This window comes from Equus asinus, chromosome 21, assembly GCF_041296235.1.
Source record: "Equus asinus isolate D_3611 breed Donkey chromosome 21, EquAss-T2T_v2, whole genome shotgun sequence".
NCBI lineage: Eukaryota > Metazoa > Chordata > Mammalia > Perissodactyla > Equidae > Equus > Equus asinus.
Window position 1 is genome coordinate 49,880,318 of NC_091810.1, and position 27,098 is coordinate 49,907,415.

Consider the following 27,098-nt stretch of genomic DNA (forward strand, 5'->3'; position numbering starts at 1 on the left):
CTTTACTCAAGCTACTAAAATGTTGACACCAGTAGACTGTGATAAGTTACATACGTATAGTATAATACCTGGAACAACCACTGAGATAATCTGTACAAGAGATGGACTCAAAAACTTTATAAATCAAAATGGAATTCTAAACACTGTTCCAGTAACCCATAGCAAGGCAGGAGAAGTGAAAAAGAGGAACAAAAAAACAGAGGGAACAACAGAAAGCATACCATAAAATGGTAGACTTAAGCCCTAATAAATGAATAATTACTATAAATATAGATGATCTAGATATACCAATTAAATGACAGAGACTAGTAGAATGGATTTTTTTAAATGACCCAACTATATGCTATCTATAAGAAATTCACTCAAATAATGATATAGGTAGGTTGAAAGTAAAAGGATAGAAATAGATATACCAGGCAAACATTAACCAGAAGAAAACAGGAGTATATTAATATCAGACAAAATAGACTTCAAAGAAAATTACCAAAAACAGAGAGGAACGTTACATAATAATGAAAGGGTTAATCTACCAAGAAGGCATAGCAACTCTACATGTGTATACACCAAACAACGGAGCTTCAAAATATGTAAAGCAAAAACCATTAGATCTGAAAGAAGAAATACATGAATCCACAATTATAGTTGCAGACTTCAGTGCCCCTCTCTCAACTATTGATAGAACAACTAGATAGAAAATCAGGAAGGATATAGAACTTAACACCATCAACCAAAAGGATCTAATTGAAATTTATAGAACACTCCACACAACAACAGTAGAATACACATCCTTTTCAAACCCACAGGATATTCACCAAGGTAGACCATATCCTGGGATAAAAAGTAAAACTTAACAAATTTAAAAGATTTGAAGTCAGACAGTGTCTTCTCTAACCACAACAGAATGAAACTAGAAAATCAGTAACAGAACAATACCCGGAAAATCTCCAAACATTCGCAAATTAAATAACACATTCCTAAATAATCTCTTAAGTCAAAGAGAAAGTCTCAATAGAAATTAAAAAACCAAAAACACACAAAAAAACATTGAACTGTAAAACCACCTTCCTTGTGGTTAGGAATATGAGAATTTAATAGATGGGCATACGAAAAGCAGCTTCCTCGGTACCTGGCACAAGGTAGGTGCTACAGAATGGTGGCACCTGCTCCCCGTTTTTGTGATGCTGCTCACCACCCTTCTCTTCCTGAGATTCCCTCTCGAGATCCCTGCTCTGCCTTTCTTCTTCCTAGCCTTATCTTTTGCAGTCTTTTCTTCCTCTCCATGCTGTCTTAAGTGACATCCATCTCCTTGGTGTCTTAAGTGACCTATCAAGATGTCCTTTTGGCCTCTGCTTTTCTCCTGCTTTGTTCACTTACTTTACAGTCTGAACCTGCCCAGACCTTCAGTACCACCTCCATAAAAGTGACTCCCAGGGGGTCCTCTATAGCCTGAGTTCTTACTTGCGCCTTCCAAGGCCTTGGAAATGCCTTCTGAGGCCAAAGCAGGGAGAACCTGGTAGTGTTTTTCAACCAGGATTTCAAAATGATTCTATATTCCTTCTCTTACTGGGCAGTTGCCATCATGACCACTACATTTAGTCTCTGCTCCCACTCTCTCTTACCTAAATGAAAGTCAGTAGAAGCTTTCTTAGGGAACTGCTGCAGTCACAGGAAAGAGTAGCATTCCTCTCTCTTTTGAACTTTCGGTCTATTTGCTTGGCTCTGAACACTTGCTGCCTGAGGGAGCTACCATTTCACCATTTGAGTTTCCTCTTCACTGCTCCATTGGAAGGTCCCTGAAAGCTGCATTGGTGTTTGCTTCTTATTTATACCCTCCACTGTCACAGGAACTGGTCTTGCACAGCATGAGTGTCCTGGGAAGTGTGAAAGCATACATAGAAAGGGTTGGAACACAAATAAGTCACTTTAAGAGATATCAGTTGTTTTCTCTTCAGCTAGAAAGACAGTTTGCTATTCAAACTGTAATCTTTATAATATTACAGATGGATTTAAAAAATATTATTTTTTTGACAATGCCTACTCAAACATAAGAAAGGGAACTTCACAATTCCCATTTTCTCGTTCTTAATTGTCCTCTTTCCACAACACAGCACTCTTGGCCCAAATTGGCCCAGAAAACAACTGAATTCTAAAGATAATGGAGTAATATTCCAAAGTATAACAGTAACATTTAAAATGATACATCCCTAACCTCGGACTTCAAAAAAGTAGTGGCAAGTGATGCAGCCCATTAGAGCAATCAGAGATTGAATGGCTCTTTTCATACAGATATGGAAAAGAAAATGGAGCAGAATCTGGCTAAATCCCAGAGAGCAGATATTTGTACAGCAGTTTAGGGAGGGAGGGTAGGATTCTGCCATCGCTCACACTAGGAGTGTAGGCTGCAGTAGGTGACTTCTCTGGTAAGGCAGATGAAACATGGCATGGCAGAGGGCCTGGAGATTCTGTACCTAATGGAAGCCCGTGAAACCCATTTAGACATCTCAACTGAGTTGTCCTCTATGTGTTTTCTCCACCTTACTCCTACTCCATCATCAAAAATAGTAAAATAGCAGGGGCGGGCCTGGTGGCGCGGTGGTTAAGTTCGCACATTCCGCTTCAACAGCCCAGGGTTCGCCAGTTCGGATCACGGGTGTGGACATGGCAGCGCTTGGCAAGCTATGCTGTGGCGGGCATCCCACATATAAAGTAGAGGAAGATGGGCACGAATGTTAGCTCAGGGCCAGTCTTCCTCAGCAAAAAGAGGAGGATTGGCAGCAGATGTTAGCTCAGGGCTAATCTTCCTTAAAAAAAAAATAGTAAAATAGCAAACATACAGCTAAACATACCCTTACCCCCTTGCTGTTTTTGATTCTCCCATTCTTTAGGATATCATTACTGTACTTTCCAAAAAAAAAAAAATCTTTCAATTCCTGACAGCCTCAGGTGGAAGAAATGTACAGTTTTCTTAGGTACAAATAACTGTTTACCCATTCTGTTTGTTTGTTAGTGCTGTCAGGTTGACTCTGACTCCTAATGATCCTGTTACAGCAGAGCAGAACCCCCTGCCATCCTCTTATCTTCTGGCACTATGTTAGACAATGTTCTGCTGCTATTCACAGGGTTTTCTTGGCCAATTTTTTCAAAAGTGGGTGGCCAGGTCCTTCTTTCTAGTCCGTCTTAGCATGAAAGCTCCACTAAAACCTTTCCACCATGAGTGGCCCTGCTGGTATTTGAAATACTGATGGCATACCTTTCGATATCACAACAACAAGCAGTCACCACAATCTGACAACTGTGAGATGGGTTTTGTGGTTCCCTGACCGGGAAACACACCTGGGCCGAGGCGATGAGAGCACCAGATCTTAACCACTAGACCATAAGGGCTGGCTGGTGCATCTTTTCACGTTGAACAGTGTGACTGTGAGCTCACAAATGTTTGATTGGGAGTTTTTAAATTTGGTATTCTCTTTATGACCCACAGGTGGCACCCCTTGAGTACAGATAGCAAGTGGCAACATGTGGGACATCTGTCTGGCTCAGGCTACAGGTCTTTTTCTTCTACTGATGACTCAGATTGAAATATCATTAGGCACTCAGTTGACCCAGTCCCTTCCATAGTCCTCCAGTATTTGCTGTGGCCCAGTTAGTTAAACCATAGATGTTCTCTTACACAGGCATTTACCAGAATTTTTATATTCTTTCTTGTAGGACCGTGTGACTTTTAGAAGAATCATTGTGAAAAACAATGCAAAAAAGAGGAAGATGTTTGAATCATTTATTGAATCTGTGCCCCTTCTTAAATCACTAGAGGTAAAGTCTATATGAATAAGAGTTGATTTATGGGGATTTAGGAAAAGCTGTTAAAACTCTTCTATTGTTAGCTTTTCAGATCATACTATTCTAACTCATTTTTATGTTGTATCGATATTATTTGTGACTGAATTGAGGTCTCTTCCTTATAATTTGTGAGCATATCCATTGTTTCAGGTGTCAGAACGAATGAAGATTGTGGATGTAATAGGAGAAAAGAGCTATAAGGATGGAGAGCGCATAATCACTCAGGTGGGTGGAGGCCTTGTGCAGCTCTGTTCCTAGAAGTCACCTCCTGAAGGACTAGTGTTTCATTTGTCCTTTCACTTTTGAAAACTTATGTTGCACGGTACTAGGAGCATTCTTCCTGCAGAGTCCTCTGAAGCCCATTGATGTTTATCTCATTCACATGTGCAGATCTCTTGTCTCCATTCACCTTTCCTAGGTTTCTGGTCTTTGTTCTTTTAGATGTCATTTTCTTTTTACTCTGAATAAGCTGCACCCGTTGCAGTTAAAACCTGGAGAAGGTCAAAAGGTTGTGCCCTTTACCTTCTCTGACACAAATGTGGCCTCTTAGCTAATCCAACACAAATCAGAAACCTCAGTCTTCAGTGACTGATCAGATTTGTAAGATGTCTTAGTGTTTCCTTTGTGCCATTTTCTCATGTTACTTTTGGGTACTGCAAGTATCACCACACGCAGTGGACTGGATCATTGTGATGTGTACTTTGTAATAATTTTTCTTGTATACCATGTTTGTGTTTTTTAAACTTCTCTGCCTGGGCTTCTGGCAAGAGCACTGGGAAGATAATCTGGTTGGTCTCGGTTGGGTGATGTGCCCATCCTTGAATCTAGAGCTGGGGCTAGGAGGAGGAAAGACTCAGATGGGTCAAGCCTGAGTCCTGAGCCCACCCCTGGTGCCTGTGGGTGGAGTTGGCACAACCAGCACCACGGGAACTAATCAGGCTTATCATGGAAGGAGAGAGAGAAGCTCCCAGAGAAAAAGGACTAAGAAAAAAACTCTGTCTACTCTAAGTCGCATCACTAAATGCCTTTGTTTTCTAGGTACTCCTATGGTTAATAATTCTTTTAATTAGAAATTGATTTGAGGGGCCGGCCCCGTAGCCGAGTGGTTGTTTGCGCCCTCCGCTTTGGCAGCCCAGGGTTTCACCGGTTCAGATCCTGGGCATGGACATGGCACCGCTCATCAAGCCATGCTGAGGCAGCATTCCACATGCCACAACTAGAAGGACCCACAACTAAAAATATACAACTATGTACAGGGGGACTTTGGGGAGAAAAAGAAAAAAAATAAAATCTCTTAAAAAAAAGAAATTGATTTGATTCTGTAAACATTTGTTAAGATAGACATGTAGGACCAGATATAAGTGCTATAATGAAGGAGCATATGAATGACAGTGAAAATATGGAAAAGGAAATATTCCATATGGTTTCATGGAGGAAATACCATTTGAGCTGAGCTTAAAGAACAAGTGTATTTTCAGCAGATGAGGTCAGGGAAAAGTCTTTCAGGGCAAAAGACCAATATGAGCAAGGGCCTGTGGGTGTGAGCTGTGTTCCACAGCAGATAACCTGGTATGGTAAGAATGGAGGGCTGAGGTGCAGGAATGGGACATGTTGACTGTCCACATTTGCTTCTAAATCTGAGGTGCTTTAATTTATCCCCAAAGGACCTCTACTTCATTCAGAAAGCCCCAGGCCTTCAGTAGGTATGTCAAGAGGTATGAGAAGCCACAGTGTTTTCTGGAGTGTCTGTGCTCTTAAAGATAGGAGTGCTAGTTGTTATACAGAATGGAAATGAATTAAGATGATTCCCAGCTTATTATAGACCCCTTTTGGCAGTGTCTGTAGACCAAGGGTTCTCTAAGCAGGGTCCCAGGACCTGGAGTATCAACATCACCTGGGAATGTTAGAAATTGTTAAGAGTTGTTAGAAATGCAAGTTCTTGGATGCTACCCCAGACCTACTGAATCAGAAACTGTGCTTTATGTTATTTTCTTTGTTTGTTTGTTTTGCTCAGCTTTGTTATGGTATATTTTACATACAATAAAGTTACCAAGTTTAAGTATATAATTCAAGAATTTTATAACTACCCCTACAAGCATAGTATATGGCATTTCCATCACCCCAAGAAGTTTCCTTTTTGTATTTTCAGTCAATCCCCTCCCCCATCTCCTTACTCCTGGAAATCACTGATCTACTTTCTATCACTATAGAAATCCCTTTTCTAGAATTTCATATAATGAAATCATATAATGTGTAGTCTTTTGTGTCTAGCTTCTTTCTGTTAGCATAATGCTTTTGATATTTATCCATGTTGTTATATGTGTCAGCAGGTCATTCCTTTTTATTGCTAAGTAGTATTTCATTGTGTGGATGTACAGTAATTTGTCTTTCCATTCACTAATTGGGGGACATTTGTGGTCTTTCCAGTTTTTGGCAACTATGAATAAAACTGTGGTGAACATTCACATACAAGTCTTTGTGTGAATGTGTGTTTTTATGGAATTGCTGAGCCATATAGTAAATGTGTGTTTAACACACTGCCAAACTGTTTTTAAAAATGACTGTACCGGGCCTGGCCTGGTGGCGCAGTGGTTAAGTGCGCACGTTCTGCTTTGGCGGCCTGGGGTTCACCGGTTCGTATCCCGGGTGCGCACATGGCACCACGTGGCAAGCCGTGCTATGGTAAGCGTCCCACATATAAAGTAGAGGAAGATGGGCACAGATGTTAGCTCAGGGCCAGACTTCCTCAACAAAAAAGAAGAGGATTGGCGGCAGTTAGCTCAGGGCTAATCTTCCTCAAAAAAAAAAAAAATGGCTATGCCATTTTGTGTCCCCCTAGCAATGCATGAGAGTTCTAGTTGCATGCTTCCTCGTCAACACTTAATATTCACAATCTTTAATTTTAGCCATTCTAGTGGGTATGAAGTGGTATCTCATTTTGATTTTAGTTTGCATTTACCTAATGTTTAATGATGTTAAGCGTCTTTTCTTCTGATTGCTTGCCATCCATATGTTTTCTTTGGTGAAGTATCTGTGCAAATCTTTTGCCCTGTTTAAAATTAGGTCATTTGGCTTGTTATTATTGAGTTGTTAGAGTTCTTTATGTATTCTAAGTACAAATCCTTTATCAGACAAGTGATTTGCAAATATTTCTCCCAATCTGTGGCTGTGGCTTGTCTCTTCGTTTTCTTAACGGTAGCTTTTAAAAAACCTAAGGTTTTAATTTTGGCAAGTCCAGTTTGTCATTTTTTTCTCTTGCAATATTCTTTTTGTGCCCTATTTAAAAAATCTTTGTGATGTCTGTAAGATGTTCTTCTGTGTTTACTTCTAGGCCAGCACTGTTTAATAGAAAGATCATGTAAGCCACATATGTAATTTAAAATTTTTTAGTAAGCAAATAAAAAAATAATAAAACAGGTGAACTTAATTTTAATAACAAATTTATTTAACCTAATATATCTAAAATATTACCATTTTAACATCTAAATGATATAAAAGTTTAGTAAGAGATATTTTACTTTTTTGGTTTTAGTACTCAGTTTTCAAAGTCTGTTGTGTATTTTGTACTTACAGCACATCTCAATCTATACAAGCCAGACTTCAAGTGCCCAATAGCCACATGTGACTAGTTGCTACTGTATCGAGCAGTGTAGTTCTAGATGTTTCATAGTTTTAGCTGTTACATTTAGATTTATGATCCATTTTGAGTTAATTTTTGGATATATGGTATAAGTGTAGGGTTTTGCATATGGATGTCCAGTTGTTCCAGCACCATTTGTTTAAGAGGTTATCCTATACCATTGCTTTGACACTTTTATTGAAAATCAGTTGGCCATAAGTATTTGGATCTTTTCCTGGTCTCTTTTTTGTTCCATTGATCTGTGTATCTATCTCTCTGCCAATATTGCACTGTCTTGATTATAAGAGCTTTATATAGTAATCCTTAAAATCAGACAGTTTAAACCCTCCAAGTTTTTTGTTCTTTTTCATAATTATTTTGGCTATTCTATGCTTTTTGCATTTCTGTATAAATTTTAGAACCAACTTATTTCTACCAAAAAAGCCTGCTGAGATTTTTTCTTGGTATTATGCTAAATCTATAGATCAATTTGGGGAGAAGTAGACATCTTAACAATAGTGTTTTGCGTTAGTCTCAGCCTATCGATAGTGATACTGTCAGCTAGGAATGCCTGGAGCACTCCCCTGGGCCCGTACTACTTGTGGCAAGCCCCCATAGACATTTCCCCTGTCGGAGCCAGTGTTGTGGCTGGATCAGCCCTTGTTGTTCTTATTAGGATTGCAAGACACACCTCAGCAACAATCATCAGGGAACTTTGGAAAAACAAGGTTTATTACTCACAGGTCCTGGAGGGTACATGGTACCTCAGGGACACAGAGAGGTTGCACGTAGAGAGCGCAGACCTAGGGTTCTGCCTTTATTGAGGTCAAGGCTGAGGTGCCTAAGGTTTTGTGGTTTCACTCTTTATTGGCAAATTGAAAACATAAGAGCAGGAATTAGGGTGCAGGAGGGAAAAGGTAGGGCCACTCAAGTGGTCAGTTTTCTAGGATCCCCAAGGCTTTTTAAAAGGGGAACTTTGGGCTGGTGGCCTGGGGTTTGTAGGTTTGGATCCTGGGTGCGAACCTAGCACTGCTTGTCAAGCCACACTCTGGTGGCATCCACATAAAATAGAGGAATATTGGCATAGATGTTAGCTCAGCGACAATCTTCCTCAAGCAAAAAGACGAGGATTGGCAACAGATGTTAGCGCAGGGCCAATCTTCCTCACAAAACAAATAAATAAATAAGAAATAAAAGAGGAGCTTCATGGGTGGGGGTGGCCTGACTCTTTATCTAATTATGTATCTGGCAATATGTTTATTCAAGTGTCCTTTTTTTGGTTTTTGTTTTTGTTGTTTTGCTGAGGAAGATTTGCCCTGAGCTAAAATCTATTGCCAATCTTCCTCTTTTTGCTTGAGGAAGATTTGTCCTGAGCTCACATCCATGCCAGTCTTCCTCTGTTTTGTATGTGGATCACTGTCACAAGCATGGCCCCTGATGAGTGGTGTAGGTCTGCGTCTGGGATCTGAACCTGGGCCGTCGAAATGGAGCACACCAAACTTAACCACTAGGCCCCAGGCCTTGCCCCCAAGAGTCTTTAAAATGGATTCCTCAGCAATCAAAAGCTTATTGTCAGGCACTTAGACTACAGTGAGTTGGTTCATGAGCATGGTATACCTCCATTTATCTAGGTCATCTTTAATTTTTCTCTGTAATATTTTGTAGTTTTCAAATGTAGTGTTCAGGTCTTGCACATCTTTGTTAAATTTATCCCTGGATAGTTCATATTTTTTACACTATTGTAAATGGTTTTTCTTTTTGCAATTTCCAGTTATTTATTGCTAGTGTATAGAAATATACTTGAATTTTGTATATTGATCCTGTGATATTCTAGAACCTTGCCAAACTCACTAGTTCTAGTAGTTGTTTTGTAGTTTCATTGGGATTTTCTACATAGGTGATTATTTTGTCTATGAAGAAGGATAATTTTACTTATTTTCTAATCGGTATCCCTTTTATTTTTTTAGTTTATTTTCTTTGCCTTATTGCACTGGCTAGGACATCCAGTACAATATTGAATAGAAGTGGTGAGAGCAGAGATCTTTGTCTTATTCACGATCTTGGGAGGAAAGCGTTCAGTTGTTCACCATTAAGTATAACGTTAGCTATAGTTTTTTTATAAATGCCCTTAATCAGGTTGGAGAAGGTCCCTTCTGCTCCTAGTTTTCTGAGTTTTTAATCTTGAGAAGGTGTTGAATTTTGTTAAATGCTTTTGCTGTATTTATTGAGGTGTTCATAGGAGTTTTCTTTTTTAGTTAACAAATAATAGTGAGTTACATTGATTGAATTTTGAATATTAAACCAAGCCTGCATCCTGGGATGAACCCCACTTGCTCATGATACATTATCCTTTTTATTTATTACTGGATTTAATTTGCTAAAATTTTGTTAAGGATTTTTGTGTCTATTCATGAGGGATATTAGTCTGTAGTTTTCTCTCCTTGTGATGGTCTTTGTCTGGTTTTGGTATCAACAAGAGCTCCAGGTGATTGTGATGTTTGCTAAAGTTTGAGAATCACTGCTCTAGACTATTCCAAGGCTTGATAATGCCCTTGCATTAAGACTACTTAGTGGAAAAGTACTTAGTGGAAGCACTTTCAAAGGTTTTTGAGAAGAATGACACGATGAGAATTGTATTTTCAAAGCATAGTTCTGGCATCAGTGAAAAATGAATTGACTTCACCTTCATTGAGTAATCAAGGAAATGTAAATTTAAAACCACAATGAGGAACCATTTTCATACCTGTTAGCTTGGCAAAAAATAAGAATCTGACAATTCCAAGTGATATATAGCAGGAACTTCTATTCACTGTTAATAGGCCAATAACGTAGCTGAACTCCTTTGGAGAGAAATTTAACCTTATCCTGTAAAGTTGAATTTTTTCTATAATCCACAAACTTCTTTCCTTGATATTTTCAGAGAAAATATCCTACCTCAAAAGCCACCTTACCCTCATGAGTTCTTTCCCAGTCACAGATCCTCCTACCTCCCTGCCCTGACTTTTACGGTAGTCATGTATTTGCTTTTTATAATAGTTTTTACCACTTATGTATACTTCCTAAACAATATGGCCAAGTCTTGCTTTTTTTTAAATTTCTGTAATTGGGATTAGAAAGTATGTATTATTTTATTTGCATCTTGCTTCTTTTGCTCAACTTTCATCCACATTGCTGTGTAGTTTGTTGGTTTTCCATAAAAAGTTATATAGTATTCCAGTATATATGAATATAAATGGTTTGCCTTTCCACTGCTGATGGACATTTGGGGGTCTTTCTAGTTTTTAGCTATTACAAACAAGACTTCAGTGATTACATTGATTTGATATCTGAAGAGTTTGTGTAAGACTAGAATTCCTTGGCTACTTTATGGAACTTACCAGTGTTTTCTTTGTGGGAAGATTTTTGACTACAAATTAAATTATTTTCATTGTTAAACTATTTAGCTTTTCTATTTCATCTTTGGTGTGTTTTGGTAAGATCAATTTTTCCAGAGATTTATCCATTTCATCTAAGATTCAGTGTTATTGGCATAAATAGTTGGTCATAATGTTCCTGTTAATGTCTTTTAAATATCTATAGGATCTAGAATGATGTTCCCATTTTCATTCTTTTTCTTTTTTTTTTTAAAGATCTTATTTTATTTTTTCCTTTTTCTCCCCAAAGCCCCCCAGTACATAGTTGTGTATTTTTAGTTGTGGGTCCTTCTAGGTGTGGCATGTGGGATGCCACCTCAGCATGGCTTGATAAACGGTGCCATGTCCTCCCCCAGGATCCGAACCAGCGAAACCCTGGGCCACCAAAGCAGAGCTCGCGAACTTAACCACTCAGCCACGGGGCCGGCCCCACCTTTTTCATTCTTGATATTGTTGTTTTGTGCCTTCTCTTTTTTTCTTGCTCAGTCTTGCCAGGGGTTTGTCAATTGTTTCAGTCTTTTTGAAGAACCAACTTTTGCCTTTTATTAATCCTATTGAATGTTTGTTTTCTATTTCATTACTTTTTTGTCTCTATCTTATTTCCTTCCTTCTACTTTCTTTTTGGATTTTTTCCTATTCTCTTGAGTTGGATGCTTAGCTCTTCACTTTTCAGCCTTTCTTCTTTTCTAATATAAACATTTTAAAACTAGAAGTTTTTAGGGGGCTGGCCCTGTGGCCGAGTGGTTAAGTTTGCACTCTCAACTTCACTGGCCCAGGGTTTTGCCAGTTCGGATCCTGGGCGTGGACATGGCACTGTTCATCAAGCCGTGCTGAGGCGGCACCCTACATGCCACAACTTTAGAAGGACCCACAACTAAAAATGTACAAGTATGTACCAGAGGGCTTTGGGGAGAAAAAGGAAAAATAAAATCTTTAAAACTAGAAATTTGGGGCTGGCCTCGTGGCCAAGTGGTTAAGTTCTCACACTCTGCTTCGTCGGTCCAGGGGTTTTGCTGGTTCGGATCCTGGGCGCGGACATGGCACTGCTCATCAGGCCATGTTGAGGTGGCGTCCCACATGCCACAACTAGAAGGACCCCCAACTAAAAGTATACAACTATCTACTAAGGGGAATTTGGGGAGAAAAAGCAAAAAAAAAAAAAAGAGAGATTGGCAAGGTGTTAGCTCAGGTGCCAATCTTAAAAAAAAAAAAGATTGCCAACAGATGTTAGCTCAGGTGCCAATCTTTAAAATAATTAATTAATTAATTAAACGAAATTTTTCAGGGCTAGCCTGGTGGCACAGCAGTTAAGTTTGCGTGTTCTGCTTTCGTGGCCCAGGATTCACTGGTTCAGATCCCGGGTGCAGACATGGCACCACTTGGCAAGCCATGCTGTGGTAGGCATCCTGCATGTAAAGTGGAGGAAGATGGGCATGGATGTTAGCTCAGGGCCAGTCTTCCTCAGCAAAAAGAGGTGGATTGGCAGCAGATGTTAGCTCAGAACTAATCTTCCTCAAAAAAAAAAAAAGATTTAAAAAAATAGAAATTTTTCTACATCAGAAGATCAATGATGATCTTCAGCATTTAGAGGTTTCTACGTTAAGTCCCCTTGAACAGTTGTGCTTTGACTGCTGTGACTCTTTTGCACCAAGATGCCACTTAACTTCTTCCTGCAGCCTGGTTGCTCTTTACATGTGGGGTGTGCCTGAGGGTGGATACCTTGCTTAACACAAATGTCCAGCTGGGGCCTAGACACAGCAGAAAGGACGGAAGACACTGCCTATTGCAGGGGATGGTGGGATCCTAGAGTGCATCTCCACCAGTCTCTGGATGTTCTCCAGACCACACTTATGCTGTCAGGGGAGCCCCTGGCCAGCTGTCCCCTTAGAATTTCTTTTATCACATCCTTTCAAGTTCATCAACACAAATTTTCTTGTTTGTGTTGATTTTTTAATGTTTTTATTTGTGTATTTTGTAATAGTTTTCATAGTTTGCCAATTATCCCAATAGATGTAATATTTTGCTTATTCTCAGAATGATGTGGACAGAAGTTGGTTTGTATTTCATAAAAAGTATGTTTTCATATATTCAGTATTAAAGTACCATTTCCTTAAATCAAAAAGGTGCTATGCGGGGCTGGCCCCATGCCTGAGTGGTTAAGTTCATGCTCTCCGCTTCGGCGGCCCAGGGTTTCACCGGTTTGGATCCTGGGTACAGACCTAGCACCACTCATCAAGCCATGCTGAGGTGGCATCCCACATAGCACAACTAGAAGTACCTACAACTAGAATATACAACTATGCACTGGGGGGCTTTGGAGAAAAAAAAAGGATTGGCACAGATGTTACTTCAGGTGCCAATCTTAAAAAAAAAGGTGCCATGTTCTGAATTAGGGTTTCAGTCATTCTAATGGTGGAATGTGGATCTTACTTATACCATCATTTGTGAAAAAGGGACATTTATTTAATAAAGCCCAGTGAATTTCAACGTATGGATGATAACCTAATCATTGCCTGCCACATATTAGACATTCAGAAGCTATTTATTGAAACACTTGATAATAGGTTCACAAAAATGTAAAATGCAGTACAGTCTGATTTCTTTACTCCTGTTTGCAGAATGGAATGTTCTTTCTGTGAGATGTGTGCTCAGACCCTCTGAGTAGACTTAAAAACTTGGAAAGTCAGACACTCTTCAAGTAAGCTCCTGCTTTTTCCTACTGAGTAATCGTCTTATTCTGCTCTGTCTACCCTGCAAACTGACAGGCATCCTACAAAGCCTGAACAACCAGCTTACATGCAGTATCTATCACTGGACCCCAAGGGAAACAGGAAATGTGTGTTCTGGTGCATCTCTGTCCCAGCCTAACCAGCTGCTTCATGAGGCTGGAAATGCAGCAGAGTATATCCCCTCAGATGCCACACAAATACAGTATTTTCAATGGATGATATCATTCATGGTTTTATGTTAAATTTTATCTTCTTGCATTATTTGTGAACTACTCTAATCCTTTCTGGTGAGGTATTAGCAAATCATTAAAATTAAAAGCATTAAAGACAGTCCTCCCTCTGGTCCAGAAGAAGAGAACTTTTACCCAGGCAGGCCTCATTGTTCCTCGTGTGGTCTAGATAACATTCCTTCCCATCTTCTCTCAACCTTGAATCCACCAGCTATTCCCCCTTCCTCCTAAGGCAAAGTTATTTATCCTGTGAGCTTCTGAGGAAACTCATCTGTAAAACAGAGTAGTAATAGTACCTACTTTATGAGACTTCTTTGGCAAGTGAATGCATGTAGAGTGCTCACCGGAGTGCCTACTGGGAGAGAGCACACAGCAACGTTAGCAGATTCTGTTCTATTTGAGCTTCCCTGTTCATTCTTCTCATCCTGTAGACATGCCCTACCCGAGTCTCTCATGTCCTCACAACACACTCACGTTCCTCCCTTCACTTTGTTTCTGCTCCAGTTACTAGCCTCTCTAATTCCTCTCACAGCCAGGCATTTTCAAAGTGTGGTCTAACATTGTGAACTAGAGGAAGCCAGACACAAAAGCGAGTATGATTTCATTTATATGAAGTTAAGGAACAGCCTTAACTTTTCTTAACAGAAGTGAAGGAAAACTATTCTATGAGGATAGAAGTCAGATATACTTAACAAATGGATGGGGTGGTAGTGGTTTTGACTGAGAAAGAATCCAGAGAGACACTTTTGGAGGCTGGAAGTATTTTCTATTTTGATCTAGGAGGGGTTACACACAGGTATACATATGTAAAAATTCATCAAGCTGTATCCTTGAAATATGAGCACTTCAAATTATGGTGGTTACACGTCTATCTAAACAAATAGGACTCAGGCACCATCCTTCACCACCTGTCTCTTTTGCTCTCTTCTTTACCACTCACCACCCTCCTCTTGGTCACCAGGATTTTTCCACACATTTGAGTCTTTATTACCCTTGACCTCCCAGCAGCACTGAACACTGGTAGTCACATCTTCCTTTATGAAACTCCCTTCTTGATCTTAGAAACAACTCTCCCTCTTGATGACCCTGCTTCTGGCTCCTCCTTAGTTTCCTTCACGGCTCCCCATCCTTTGTCAATTCCTATCATGCAGCTATTTGTGTAATGCTAAAACTTCATGGTGATTTGGCTTTGCTGGGTGTAGGGTACCTACCCAACATGGCAGCCCAGAAACCCACAGACACCCCTTTAATAAATCTGTGGCTTTCACTCACTTGGAGTAAGTGGTTATTATCTGGTGACCTGGCACTGGATTAACTCAGGAACATCAGCTGTGTATGGTGCCCACTTCGAGCTCTTTGTGGTGGTGAACGACATGAAGTCTTAGGAATGCTCAGAAGTATAGATTCTCACTGAAGACTTAAGATCTACATGGAATTAGAGCACATGATTAGTACTGAATTATCCAATGTAGATGGTCATTGCTCCAGAAGTCAAGAGTCAGGAGTCAGAGACTGAAGTGTGCCTGAAAGCGTCTTCTCCCTTCTCTGCTTGCTTAACTCTCACCTCCTTTCAGACTTTTCTCAAATCTCACCTTCTCAGTGAAGCTCTATTGTATACTGTAGCCATCTCCTCCTCTAGCACTCCAGATCTCACTGTTGGCCAGTTATTTCTCCAGCAAAAATAGATTACAAATCGCAACAAAAAGAATAAAATACCTTGGAATAAATTTAACCAAGGAAGTGAAAGACCTATACAATGAGAACTACAAGACTTTCCTGAAAGAAATTGATGCTGACGTAAAGAGATGGAAAGACATTCCATGCACATGGATTGGAAAAATAAACATAGTTAAAATGTCCATACTACCTAAAGCAATCTACAGGTTCAATGTAATCCCAATCAGAATCCCAATGACATTCTTTACAGAAATAGAACAAAGAATCCTAAAATTCATATGGGGCAACAAAAGACCCTGAATTGCTAAAGCAATCCCTAGAAAAAAACAAAGCTGGAGGCATCACAATCCCTGACTTCAAAATATACTACAAAGATATCATAATCAAAACTGCATGGTACTGGTACGAAAAGAAAGAGGCACACAGATTAATGGAACAGAATTGAAAACCCAGAAATAAAACCACACATCTACAGGGGCCAGCCCCATGGCCGAGTAGTTACCTTCGCACGCTCAGGTTCCATGGCCCAGGGTTTGGATCCTGTGCGTGGACATGGCACCACTTGTCAGGCCATGTCGAGGCAGCGTCCCACATGTCACAACTAGGAGGACCCACAACTGAAAAAAAAAAATACACAACTATGTGCTGGGGGAATTGGGGAGGAAAAAAAGCAGAAACAAACAAAAAGATTGGCAACAGTTGTTAGCTCAGGTGCCAATCTTTAAAAAGAAACAAAAAACCCACACATCTCCGGACAACTAATCTTTGACAAAGGAGCTAAGAACATAGAATGGAGAAAGGAAAGTCTCTTCAACAAATGGTGTTGGGAAAACTGGACAGCCACGTGTAAAAGAATGAAACTAGACCATTTTCTTATGCTATTCACAAAAATAAACTCAAAATGGATCAAAAACTTAAAGGTAAGACCTGAAACCATAAGACTTCTGGAAGAAAATATAGGCAGTACACTCTTTGACATCGGTCTTAAAAGGATCTTTTCAGACACTGGACAAGGGAAACAATAGAAAGAATAAACAAATGGGACTTCATCAGACTAAAGAGCTTCTACAAGGCAAGGGAAAACAGGATTGAAACAAAAAGACAACCCACCAGGGGCCAGCCCAGTGGCGCAGCAGCTAAGTGTGCACGTTCCACTTCGGTGGCCCGGGATTCACCGGTTCGGATCCTGGGTGCAGACGTGGCACCGCTTGGCACGCCATGCTGTGATAGGCATCCCACATATAAAGTAGAGGAAGGTGCGCACGGATGTTAGCTCAGGGCCAGTCTTCCTCAGCAAAAAGAGGAGGATTGGCAGCAGGTAGCTCAGGGCTAATCTTCCTCAAAAACAAACAAAAAAAGAAAAGACAATCCACCACCTGGGAAAAAATAGTTGCAAATCATATATCTGACAAAGGGTTACTCTCTAAAATATATAAAGAACTCACACAACTCGACAGTAAAAAATCCTCTTGATCAGAAAATGGGCAGGGGATGTGAACAGACATTTTTCCAAAGAAGATATACGGATGGCCAGTAGCCACATGAAAAGATGCTCATCACTGATCATCAGGGAAATGCAAATCAACACTACACTAAGATATCACCTTACCCCCATTAGAATGGCTATAATAACCAAAACAAAAAATAGCAAATTTTGTGGAGGTTGTGGAGAAAAAGGAACCCTCATACACTGCTGGTAGGAATGCAAAGTGGTGTAGCCACTATGGAAAACAGTATGGTGATTTCTCAAAAAATTGAAAATAGAAATACCGTATGAGCCAGCCATCCCACTACTGGGTATCTATCCAAAGAACTTGAAATCAGCAATTCAAAGAGACTTATGCACCCCTATGTTCATTGCAGCATTATTCACAGTAGCCAAGACGTGGAAGCAATCTAAGTGACCAGCAATTGATGACTTGATGAAGAAGATGTATATACACAATAGATTACTACTTTGTTTAGTATGTATGTGTGTATATGTATGTATGTATAGTATGTACTATGTATAATATGTATGGTATATATATACAATGGAATACTACTATGTATTAAAGCCATAAAAAAATGACAAAATCGTCCCATTCACAACATGGATGGACCTTGAGGGTATTATGTTAAGCAAAATAAGCCAGACAGAGGAAGACAAACTCTGTATGATTCCACTCATATGTGTAGGATAAACAAACACATGGACGAAGAGAACAGATTAGTGGTTACCAAGGGGAAGGGGTGTAGGGGTTCAGCACAAAGGGTGAAGGAGTGTACCTATAAGATGACTGACAATTAATAATCTACAACTGAAATTTCACAATGTTGTAAACTATCATAACCTCAATTAAAAAAGTTTTTTAAAAATAGATTATAGTCATGTGTCGCTTGACAATGGGGCTATGTTCTGAGAAATGCATTGTTAGGCAATTTCATTGTCGTGCAAACATCATCAAGTGTACTGAAGGGGAACAACATTTGCCACCCAAAAATGTGTCTCTTTAACATGAGGATTATTTTAGGCTGATTATTTTTAAGAAGCAAAAGACTCAGAAAGTTTTTCTTGTTACCTCCCCCTTAACTGCCTGAAAGAATTCAGATGAAAAACCTGTCTCGGCAAGGGATCTATCACCTTAGCATAACATGAACTATGTGGTAGGTAGGGAGGAACCTAGAAAAGCCTGTTTGTTGGGCTCTCCTCTGTGTTCTTCTGTTTCTATGTGGCCAAACAAATGCTTGTTTTCCAAATGTTTGCTCCTTTCACCTACCTGTGAACTACCTGCCTTCTCTTTCAAGTCCCTTACTCGTCCCACCCCAACATCTTTTGTCTTTAGCTGAAGATCATATTTAAGGTGAAGACTTGAGCCATTTTGGCGAGTTACTCAGTTTTTCTTGGTTTTTCCTGTGTATGCATGTTATTAAACTTTTTTCTCCTGTTAATCTGTCTCATATCAATTTAATGCTTAGATCAGCCAGAAGAACATAGAAGGGTAAAGGAAAATTTCTTCCCCTACTACAGTACTTACACAAACCCAGATGGTATAGCTACTACACACCTAGGCTATGTGGTACTAATCTTGTCGGACCAGTGTTGTTTCTGCAGTCCATCATTGACCAAAACATCATTATGGGGTGCACGACTATGTTCAGGATCATCAAAGAATTGCAATTCAGGGTCTGTAACCATGGCGAGCCACATGCAAGTCCCCAGCAGTAAGGAGAGCAGTACTTTTCTACTTTAGAAAAGTAGAAGAGGAAGTTGGAAGGGCTATTTAAACCAAGAGTCCATTGGAGGATACTGGGAGTTCGAAGTGTAGTGGCTTTTCATTGGCTGAGTTGTGACAGTCTCTCATTGGCTGAGCTTTTTGCTGGTCAGGAAGAAGTCATCTTCTTCCTTTTGGGCTCTGCTATCAAAGTAGGGCATGAGAACTCCCCTTTTGGCCTCCCAACTCCATTTTAATGAGGTTTCTATTTATTAATTTCCACACCACGTTCCTTGCTCTACTTTTTTCCTATAGCACTAACTGCCTTCCAACAGTATAATTTACTGCTTCATTACACTGATAGTTTACAGTTTATTTACCCTACCAAACTATAAGTTCCACAAGGGTAGGGATTTTTTTTTTGTCCACTGATATATCTTACATGCCTAGAACAGTACCTGGCACATAGTAAACACTTATTCATTGAATTACTTGAATGACTGGTTCAGCCAGGTGGTTTAGAATCACAACAAACCAATGAAAAGCCTGAAGCTCATAAGGGTGACATCAGTCCACATCAAGGCACCTCCCTCACCAAGGCAGGGCTTTCTCCAGATCCACACTATCCTCTGGTGGTCTTCATTTTATGCATCAGATTATCCTTGAGCCCCATGACCTAGGGGTAGCCAAGAGTCACCTTGATAACTATCTGTAGTAGTCTTGGCTACTGGTCCCCTGTCGTAGGTTTCAATAGCAGACCAACATGAGCAGTAGGAATAGCGGTCCTCTATGCAGTTGGCAGCCTGGGCATATTCATGGAGAGTAATGTGAGTATTCCATGTTAGGAAGTGAGAGATGTGTGTCAGTCATAGTTGGACCAACATCCCTGGTGATCAAGATCCTCTTGTTTTGTTCTGAATTTGTTAGCCGTTGATTGATTTGTAGAGTTGGAAAATAAATATAAATTTGGGTTCAGGCAATGAGAAAATGACCTGTTTCTGTGTCCCTCTATCAATATATCTGCGTGGCTCTGACCTGACCTCCTCTCCCTTTTCAGGGTGAAAAGGCTGATAGCTTTTATATTATAGAGTCCGGCGAAGTGAGCATCTTGATTAAAAGCAAGGTGAGTTTTTGTGTGATGGTGCGTGTTACGCTAAAGAAGATCCAGATGCTAGGTGTATGCACAGAAAGTACCAGTTTGCTTTAAATAATGTGAAGTGTGTTAGTGTACCAAAATCATCATTGCCATGTGACTGGCAAAGATCCATGTTTAAACCCATCCATTGATAGGGATTTAGTATATTTCTTCTTGTTCCTATTGCCTTTGCCTCTATTATGTAATTAATGATAGCAGAAATATTGGCCTACAAATCAGTAAGAAAAAGGTAAACACCCTAACAGAAAATGGAGGAATTATGTAATAAAAAAAATACATGTGGGTGTTGAATATGAAAATAGCTTCCTTTTTAGAGCACTGGGAGGGGAGGTCTCTAGGACAATTATTATTATGGCCATTTGATGGATAGGGATACGTAGAAAACTGGTGACCTATAATTGAGATGAGTGATTCTTAACCATAAATCCATCAACACTAGATTTCCCTGTTTCAATGTTTTTAAGAATACAGAATTTGATAAAATAGCAAGTTATATATAATACTAAATCAACCAAGTATGAAACTGTTTACAGAATATCTTTAGTAAAAGTATTGAGAAGGAGAGAAAAATATGATGATTACTGCCTGTAGGATGGCTTGATTCCTCATTGAAACTATATTTTTTCACATGAAACAATAGTTTGAAACTTCCGTGTTCTTTTACTTACAATTTTTGGTCTACTAATAATATGTTTGTACACTTCTCAAATGTTCATTGACACCTACTGATCACAGCATAGTGTTGTGTGTATAGGACCAGCAGCATTGTGGTACAGGGGTTTGGGGGAGCTTGTCAGAAATGCAGAGTCTTGGGCTCTGCCCAAGACCTACCGAATCAGAAACTGCATTGTAACAAAACCCCCAGGGGGCTGGTGTTCGTGTGAATTGTCATGTAAGTGCTACTCTAGAGAAGGGACTACACGGGCACGAACATGTCTGCAGTCCCAGAGAATGCTACAGAAATTGGAAAGAGAGCATTAGCTGGGAGTGGGCAGATCAACAGACTTCAGAGCAAACAGGTCAGGGCAGAAGTTTGGAAGGAGGCAAGGTCAAACCATGTAAGCTAGTGTGGCACTTTTGTTTATTTTTCTAAATTAACCTTCAAAAAGTTATCTATGTACCCATAACATAAAGTGGTGCTTAGAGATTAATTCTTACTAATAAATTCTAAATAATTTTTTTACTTAAATTATTGTGTAGCTTAGCAAATGGATTCACTTAAAAAAATAGGAAACTCTAGATAGTAAATACAATCTAGTACATTATTTTCAGTAATTCGATAAGCACAAATTACAGCCTGCTTGATTTCTTAATACAGAGTTAAACCACCAAATTTCAAGGTTGAATATTATTTTTAAAATATTTAGTTACTTAATTCTTATTAAAAAAAATGTGTGTGTGGGACAACTAACTTAAGATGCAGACAGTACCTAGAAAGAAAATTTGTCACTGTAAAGTATTGTCTGAGAAAGGCACAGTCTCAAATCAAAAAGAAGGAGCCCTTGTGGGCTGGCCTGTGGCCGAGTGGTTAAGTTCTCGCACTCTGCTTCAGTGGCCCGGGGTTCCTAGGTTTGGATCCTAGGCACGGATCTACACATCGCTCATCAAGCCATGCTGTAGTGGCATCCAACATAGAGGAACTAGAATGACCTGCAACCTAGGATATACAACTGTGTACTGGGGCTTTTGGGAGAGGAAGAATTTTTTAAAAAGCCCAGGATTGTGACTCATTGCCTTAGAGAAGTGTTGACATTACTTAGAAAGAATTAGCAAGGGCTGGCCCGGTGGTATAGTGGTAAAGTTCGTGTGCTCCACTTCGGCAGCCTGGGGTTCGCAGTGGAACCCTAGCACTGCTTGTCAAGCCACGTTATGGTGGCATCCCATATAAAATAGAGGAAGATTGCCACAATTCTTAGCTCAGCGACAATCTTCCTCAAGCAAAAAGAGAAAGATTGGCAACAGATGTTCGCTCAGGGCCAATCTTCCTCACAAAAAGAAAGAAAGAAAGAAAGAAGGACAGAATTAACAAAAGACCTTGTCTTTTCCTCCTGTGCCTCAGAAGTCAGCATCTACCAAAAGGAAAACATTCGTGTGTGTGTGTGTGTGTGTGTGTGTGTGTATAGTATACAAATACATAATATTTAAGAGTATATGTATTATGCTAATATGATATAATAATGTGATATGATATATAAAATATATTAATATATTATATTATATATATATAAATCTTCCCCAAAAAATGGTCTGTACCTTTACCTCTTGATATTTAGCCATTATCTGAAAGGTGTTAGGACTCAGATGAAGCTCCAGGTAAAAGTCAATTCTTCTGATTAAAGCAGACCACTGAGATTAGCCCATATAGTTTATGTGGTACAGTCAGAGTCTCTACAAAGTGAATGTCTCAGTAATTGTGTTAAGTGTACTGAGAAGGGGATGCAAGTGTGTGTAACTGGACATGCCCAGCTGTGATTCTTGAATCAGCCCAGGATATGTTCTCTACCTGTTCTAGACTAAAGCAAACAAGGATGGTGGGAACCAGGAGGTCGAGATTGCCCGCTGCCATAAGGGTCAGTACTTTGGAGAGCTTGCACTGGTCACCAACAAACCCAGAGCTGCTTCAGCTTATGCAGTGGGCGATGTCAAATGCTTAGGTAAGAAAAATTCTTTGTGCATTGATAGTTATTTTCTAACATGTAGTATTTTTTTTCCCATCAGCAAGTCTTGACTTATTCCACTAGCTCTCACTCACATCTAGGCTTGGACAGTTTGTGTGACCAACCAGAAATAGGAGAAGGTATTCTTTCAGCAAACCTTTCCTGAGCACTCACAATAGCCTGTGAGCAAGTCAGGCTTCTAGGCCCCCTGGCTGTGTGAAAAGAGCAGTAATGGAGGCAAGTGTCCAGGGCTGAGTGGGGACAGAGAGTACAGGTGCTGCTGGACTCGGCAAAGTCACAAACTTAGAGGACACAGTCCTGCTGTATTCACATAGAAACATCCCTCCCCTTTCCAAGTGCCCAGTGTCCCAATCTCTTATAACATGAATGGGTATATTTAAGAAAAGTTTTGCACAAGGGAAATGACTTTGAATTGTTGATGTAGAGAATTCATTCTCTCCCTCACCTCTTTTTAACAATGCAGTTATGGATGTACAAGCATTTGAGAGGCTTCTGGGACCTTGCATGGACATCATGAAGAGAAACATCTCACACTATGAGGAACAGCTGGTGAAGATGTTTGGCTCCAGTCTGGATCTGATCGATCCTGGGCAGTAGGTGTGCCACACCCCAGAGCCTTCTCAGTGTGACACCAAAACCTTCCGGTCAGCCACAGAACACACACAAGTAAAACAGACATGACAGAACTGTTCCTGCTGTTGCCACTGCCACTGCCATTGCTATGGCCGTGGGCATTTTGAAAACTTGAAAGTCAGCACTAAGGGATGGGTAGAGGTTCAACCTACACCTCCACTTTGCTTCTGAAAGCCCCATTATTAGACCATTTGTAATGATTTCTCCAACCCAATTTTCACATCTTTGGTTCAAAATGGCATGTCTCTCCAACAATTTAAGTGCCTGATACAAAGTCCAAAGTGTAAACATCTTCCTTTCCTGTCTTGCTGCTGCTCTTGCTTTTGGATGTTACCACAGGTATGCACAAACCTGGTGTATAACTGTAGACACCCTCCCCCAGCCTTTCTCAAGGAAGGAAATGTAGCCTTCAGTCTCCTCATGTGTCCTTTGAGAAAGTCCACATTTGTTCACAATTGTAAACTTTGGTTTTACAGTGGCAAACAGTGGCAGATGGTGGTAAAGGTCTGTGGTCCTGTGACATTGTACTGTCTGCTGACAGCTGCACACATTACAGCTGTCTTCAAACTCACAGTAATGCTTAGGGAGAGGCCCTGCCCAGGGCCCAGCAGGTCAGCACCCCAAAGCACACTGATTGGTCATTGGGACCCACGTTAGAGCAGAAAATTTGGGCTCGCACATTCTTCAGGTAGCAAAGAGCCAGGGAAGGTTTTCTGGGTTGTGGCGGGGTTTGTTTTGTTTTGTTTTAGTAGATTCTGTTTTGTTTTATTTAATCTCTGTGCAATTTGCATGAATGAATTGCTGTCTAATTATAAGGAGCCAGGGTCTGGAGGTGCCATCACTTTATCTGACCCAAATACTTTCCTGGGCAACTCCTGCCATCTCTTGTTTCCAGTTGCCCCTACTGGCTAATGGCAGTGTGCGAGCAAGGGGTTGTACTACAGAGAGAGCCCTTTCCTCCTACTCCAGCGTTGTTGCATAGCTTTGCTATTTAACTATCAATTTTTAAACTTGTTAAAGAAGAAGCTATTTTTTTGAAATTAAAAAAAAATTATTTCTCTAATTAGTAAATTCCTTTTGGACATATTCATGTATGTCAGTTTGTCAGCTCACTCAGGCATTCATTCTAAAGATCAGCTCTTTTTGTTAGTTTTCAAAAATTGGCATAATTTACAGTTTGATAGAGTTACTGTGAAGACCTTTTTAATTAAGATGTTGGGATGTTTGGGGTTCCAGAGGTTAATCCCAGAGAAAACTAATTTAGCTTATATTTTAAAACTTTTTTTAGCTTTTAATTATATCAGGTAGAATTCTGAGTTATCCAAATTAACTAGATATACTTCAGAATGAAATTTTTTTTCTTTAGAATGAGTTAGAATTAGATGCTATAAGAGATTCCAAGAGCAGTGTGAAATTTGCATAAAGATAAATTTGAATGTCCTGGCCAAGTTTATATTAAATCAAGAGGCCCTTTCCAACATGATTTTTTTTTTTAATTTGTATAACTCAATAAATCCCTCAGAGATTATATGCTGGGGCTTGAGTCATTCCTATTGTGGATAATGATGGAACCCACATGGCCACCTTACATTGTCCACATAAACCAGGCTCTCTGCTTTTGCATGGACAGTGTGGTCAAGAGATTTCCAGAGTGTTGACCCACCACAGCCTTGGTCACTTCTCCCTTTTTCTTGTGCTCTGTAAAGTGAAAACAGAAAGACTCTTTTCAGACTACCCTAGGTAGCCTGCTTTGCAGCTCTCAAAATTGTGAAAGCTTGTAACTAATACTCCAAATCAGGCAGCTAGCACTGGGAAAGCCCATGTGGTTTTTCCCAAAATTTTCCAAGGTTCTTCTTTTTATGGTGTTGTTTTATTATCAAATAAATTAAGAAAGCAGATCTTGGACTTTAGCAGACAAAAACCACACCTTTTTCTTGCAGAGGTAAGAGGTATATTGGGCTTCAGGAGTGACAAAGAGGTCTAGCCTCAGACTATGTGAGGACTCTGTTTAAACACTGAGAAGATGCCCCCCTTACACCTCCTGTGCCAGCATTAGTTAGGACTGTCTATGAACTCCATGCCAGAGTCACTCCTGCAGGCTACTAGGGATGAACCTTCTCATCCTGTTCTGTTGTATATCACAACTCAGTCTTCCCCTTCACAGAGGCCTCTCTGACACCCCGACTCACTGATGGTTGCTGTTTTACAGAGTAGAATTCCTCAGGTTTAAGTCCTCCTACTCTAAGTACAGATTGGTATATGGATCATCAGTCCAGACCCTCACTGCATGCAGAGCCCCTTGGGGGCCTGGCTTGAGGAAGGGAGACTTTAAAAGGACCAGTGTAAATGAAATAGGACACAGCCATTACCAAGGTGCCAGGAGTCTGACTGTGTTTCAATTCTCTTTACTGCATGGGGGATCAAAGGTGGCAGACCAGGTCCCACTCAGGGCTCTGGTGCCCCCATTATGCTGGGCAAGCCCTACACTGATGGTTGAGCCTCATGGGGAGGAGTATGTGTTGGGAAGAGATCCCTTTGTTAATTGTTTATATTGTTCTCTTCTATGGGTAGAGCTTCACACCCTCTTTTCTGGCTTTGCTATTGATTTTGATGGTAGAGAATGTTCCTGAGAGCCTTGAGGTCCAACCTGCAGTATTATCCTTCCTTCTGCCCCCAGTTTATCACACCCACTATCTTTTGGTTATATTCTCTGAAGAAAGGGTTCTGCTCTGTCCTCTTAGTTGACAGTTCTTATATATAATTGTGTTATGTATAATTGCTATAGATTCTCAGAAATCAAAGTGGAGCTTAATGGTTAATTCATCAGCAAAGTGGCAAGAAATGGCCCTCCAGCCAGTGGAGGTCATGTTCATCCTCTTGCCCAGATTCTCTACTCACAATGGTAGAGTAGTCAGAGGTGCCACTGGCACCCAGCAGCACCCTGGGCATGCAGCATTTCCATGTCCTGTCACAGTGTACAAACAATCCTCTCTCATTTAGAAAAATTGAAAGAGCATTTTTGCACAGAGAAAAAGGAAAAAGACCCATGAATGTCATCTTTTATCTTTTGTTTTCAGTTGGCTGACATTGGAATTTTTGTTCTTGACATGCACTTGTAAACCAATCTTGCCAAGATACAAGTTGTTTTGGTTTTTCACTACAATTACCTCTTGTTATCCTGTCTTGACTGCTGACGTTCCTCAATGATTCTAATGTCTATTTTATGGGAAGCAGCCTTCCCATGGGTTTCCTTTTACACACTGCAGGGCTATCTTTGTACAGAAAAAAAAAAGAAAAAAAAAGAAAATTGTCACTAGCCTCCTGGGGGATTTGCAGAAAACCATTTAGCCCACCTTAAAAGGTAGATTCCTCATTGTTTTCTTAAGCTCATTGTAATAAAATAAATCTAATTCAGCATTATTGTGCTACCTCAAAGGTAAAATGTTTTAAGGTCTTTTTTTGGTCCTGAATTCTACATATAGTGTTTGAAGTGTCTTTCAATTGGAATTATTTTTAAATCATTGGGGAGAATCTTATTTTAACCCGTTTACACTTGTATTTTAATCTCAGAAGAATAAGTGATTGGAAAGTGATCAATTCTTGTTCTGTAATATTGAATATATAACTAAATCATTGTTTGCCATAAACAAGATTGGTTTTTTAAAAGGAAACTCTAGGGCTTGGCTTTGCTCTTGGTTAATAAAGGCTGACAAATCATGTCTGACTTTCCAGTGCAGCCTTGTGTTGTGTGTTCGTCTCTCATTTTAGCGCTCCAAGCCATTATAGCACTCATCTGGCAGATACATTGTTGGGATTGGGGTGTGAGATCTTGAAAATTAGAGAGGAGGCCTGGGCATGTGTGTTAGGGTTCTCCATAGAAACAGAAGCAATAGGGTGTGTGTGTGTGTGTGTGTCTGTGTCTGTGTCTGTGT

At 40.0% G+C, this 27,098-nt stretch overlaps 1 protein-coding gene across 1 annotated transcript in view; it reads left to right on the plus strand.

Moving 5' to 3' along the window:
• The window catches only part of PRKAR2A (protein kinase cAMP-dependent type II regulatory subunit alpha), a 120,532-nt gene extending 93,649 nt beyond the window's left edge, over positions 1 to 26,883 (plus strand). The window contains exons 7-11 of the mRNA XM_070492906.1: positions 3,709 to 3,810; positions 3,988 to 4,062; positions 19,757 to 19,822; positions 22,368 to 22,509; positions 22,997 to 26,883. Coding sequence (XP_070349007.1) covers positions 3,709 to 3,810; positions 3,988 to 4,062; positions 19,757 to 19,822; positions 22,368 to 22,509; positions 22,997 to 23,130 — 519 coding nt within the window. The 3' untranslated portion in view covers positions 23,131 to 26,883. The remainder of the gene's footprint in view (positions 1 to 3,708; positions 3,811 to 3,987; positions 4,063 to 19,756; positions 19,823 to 22,367; positions 22,510 to 22,996) is intronic.
• The last annotated feature ends 215 nt before the right edge of the window (positions 26,884 to 27,098 follow it).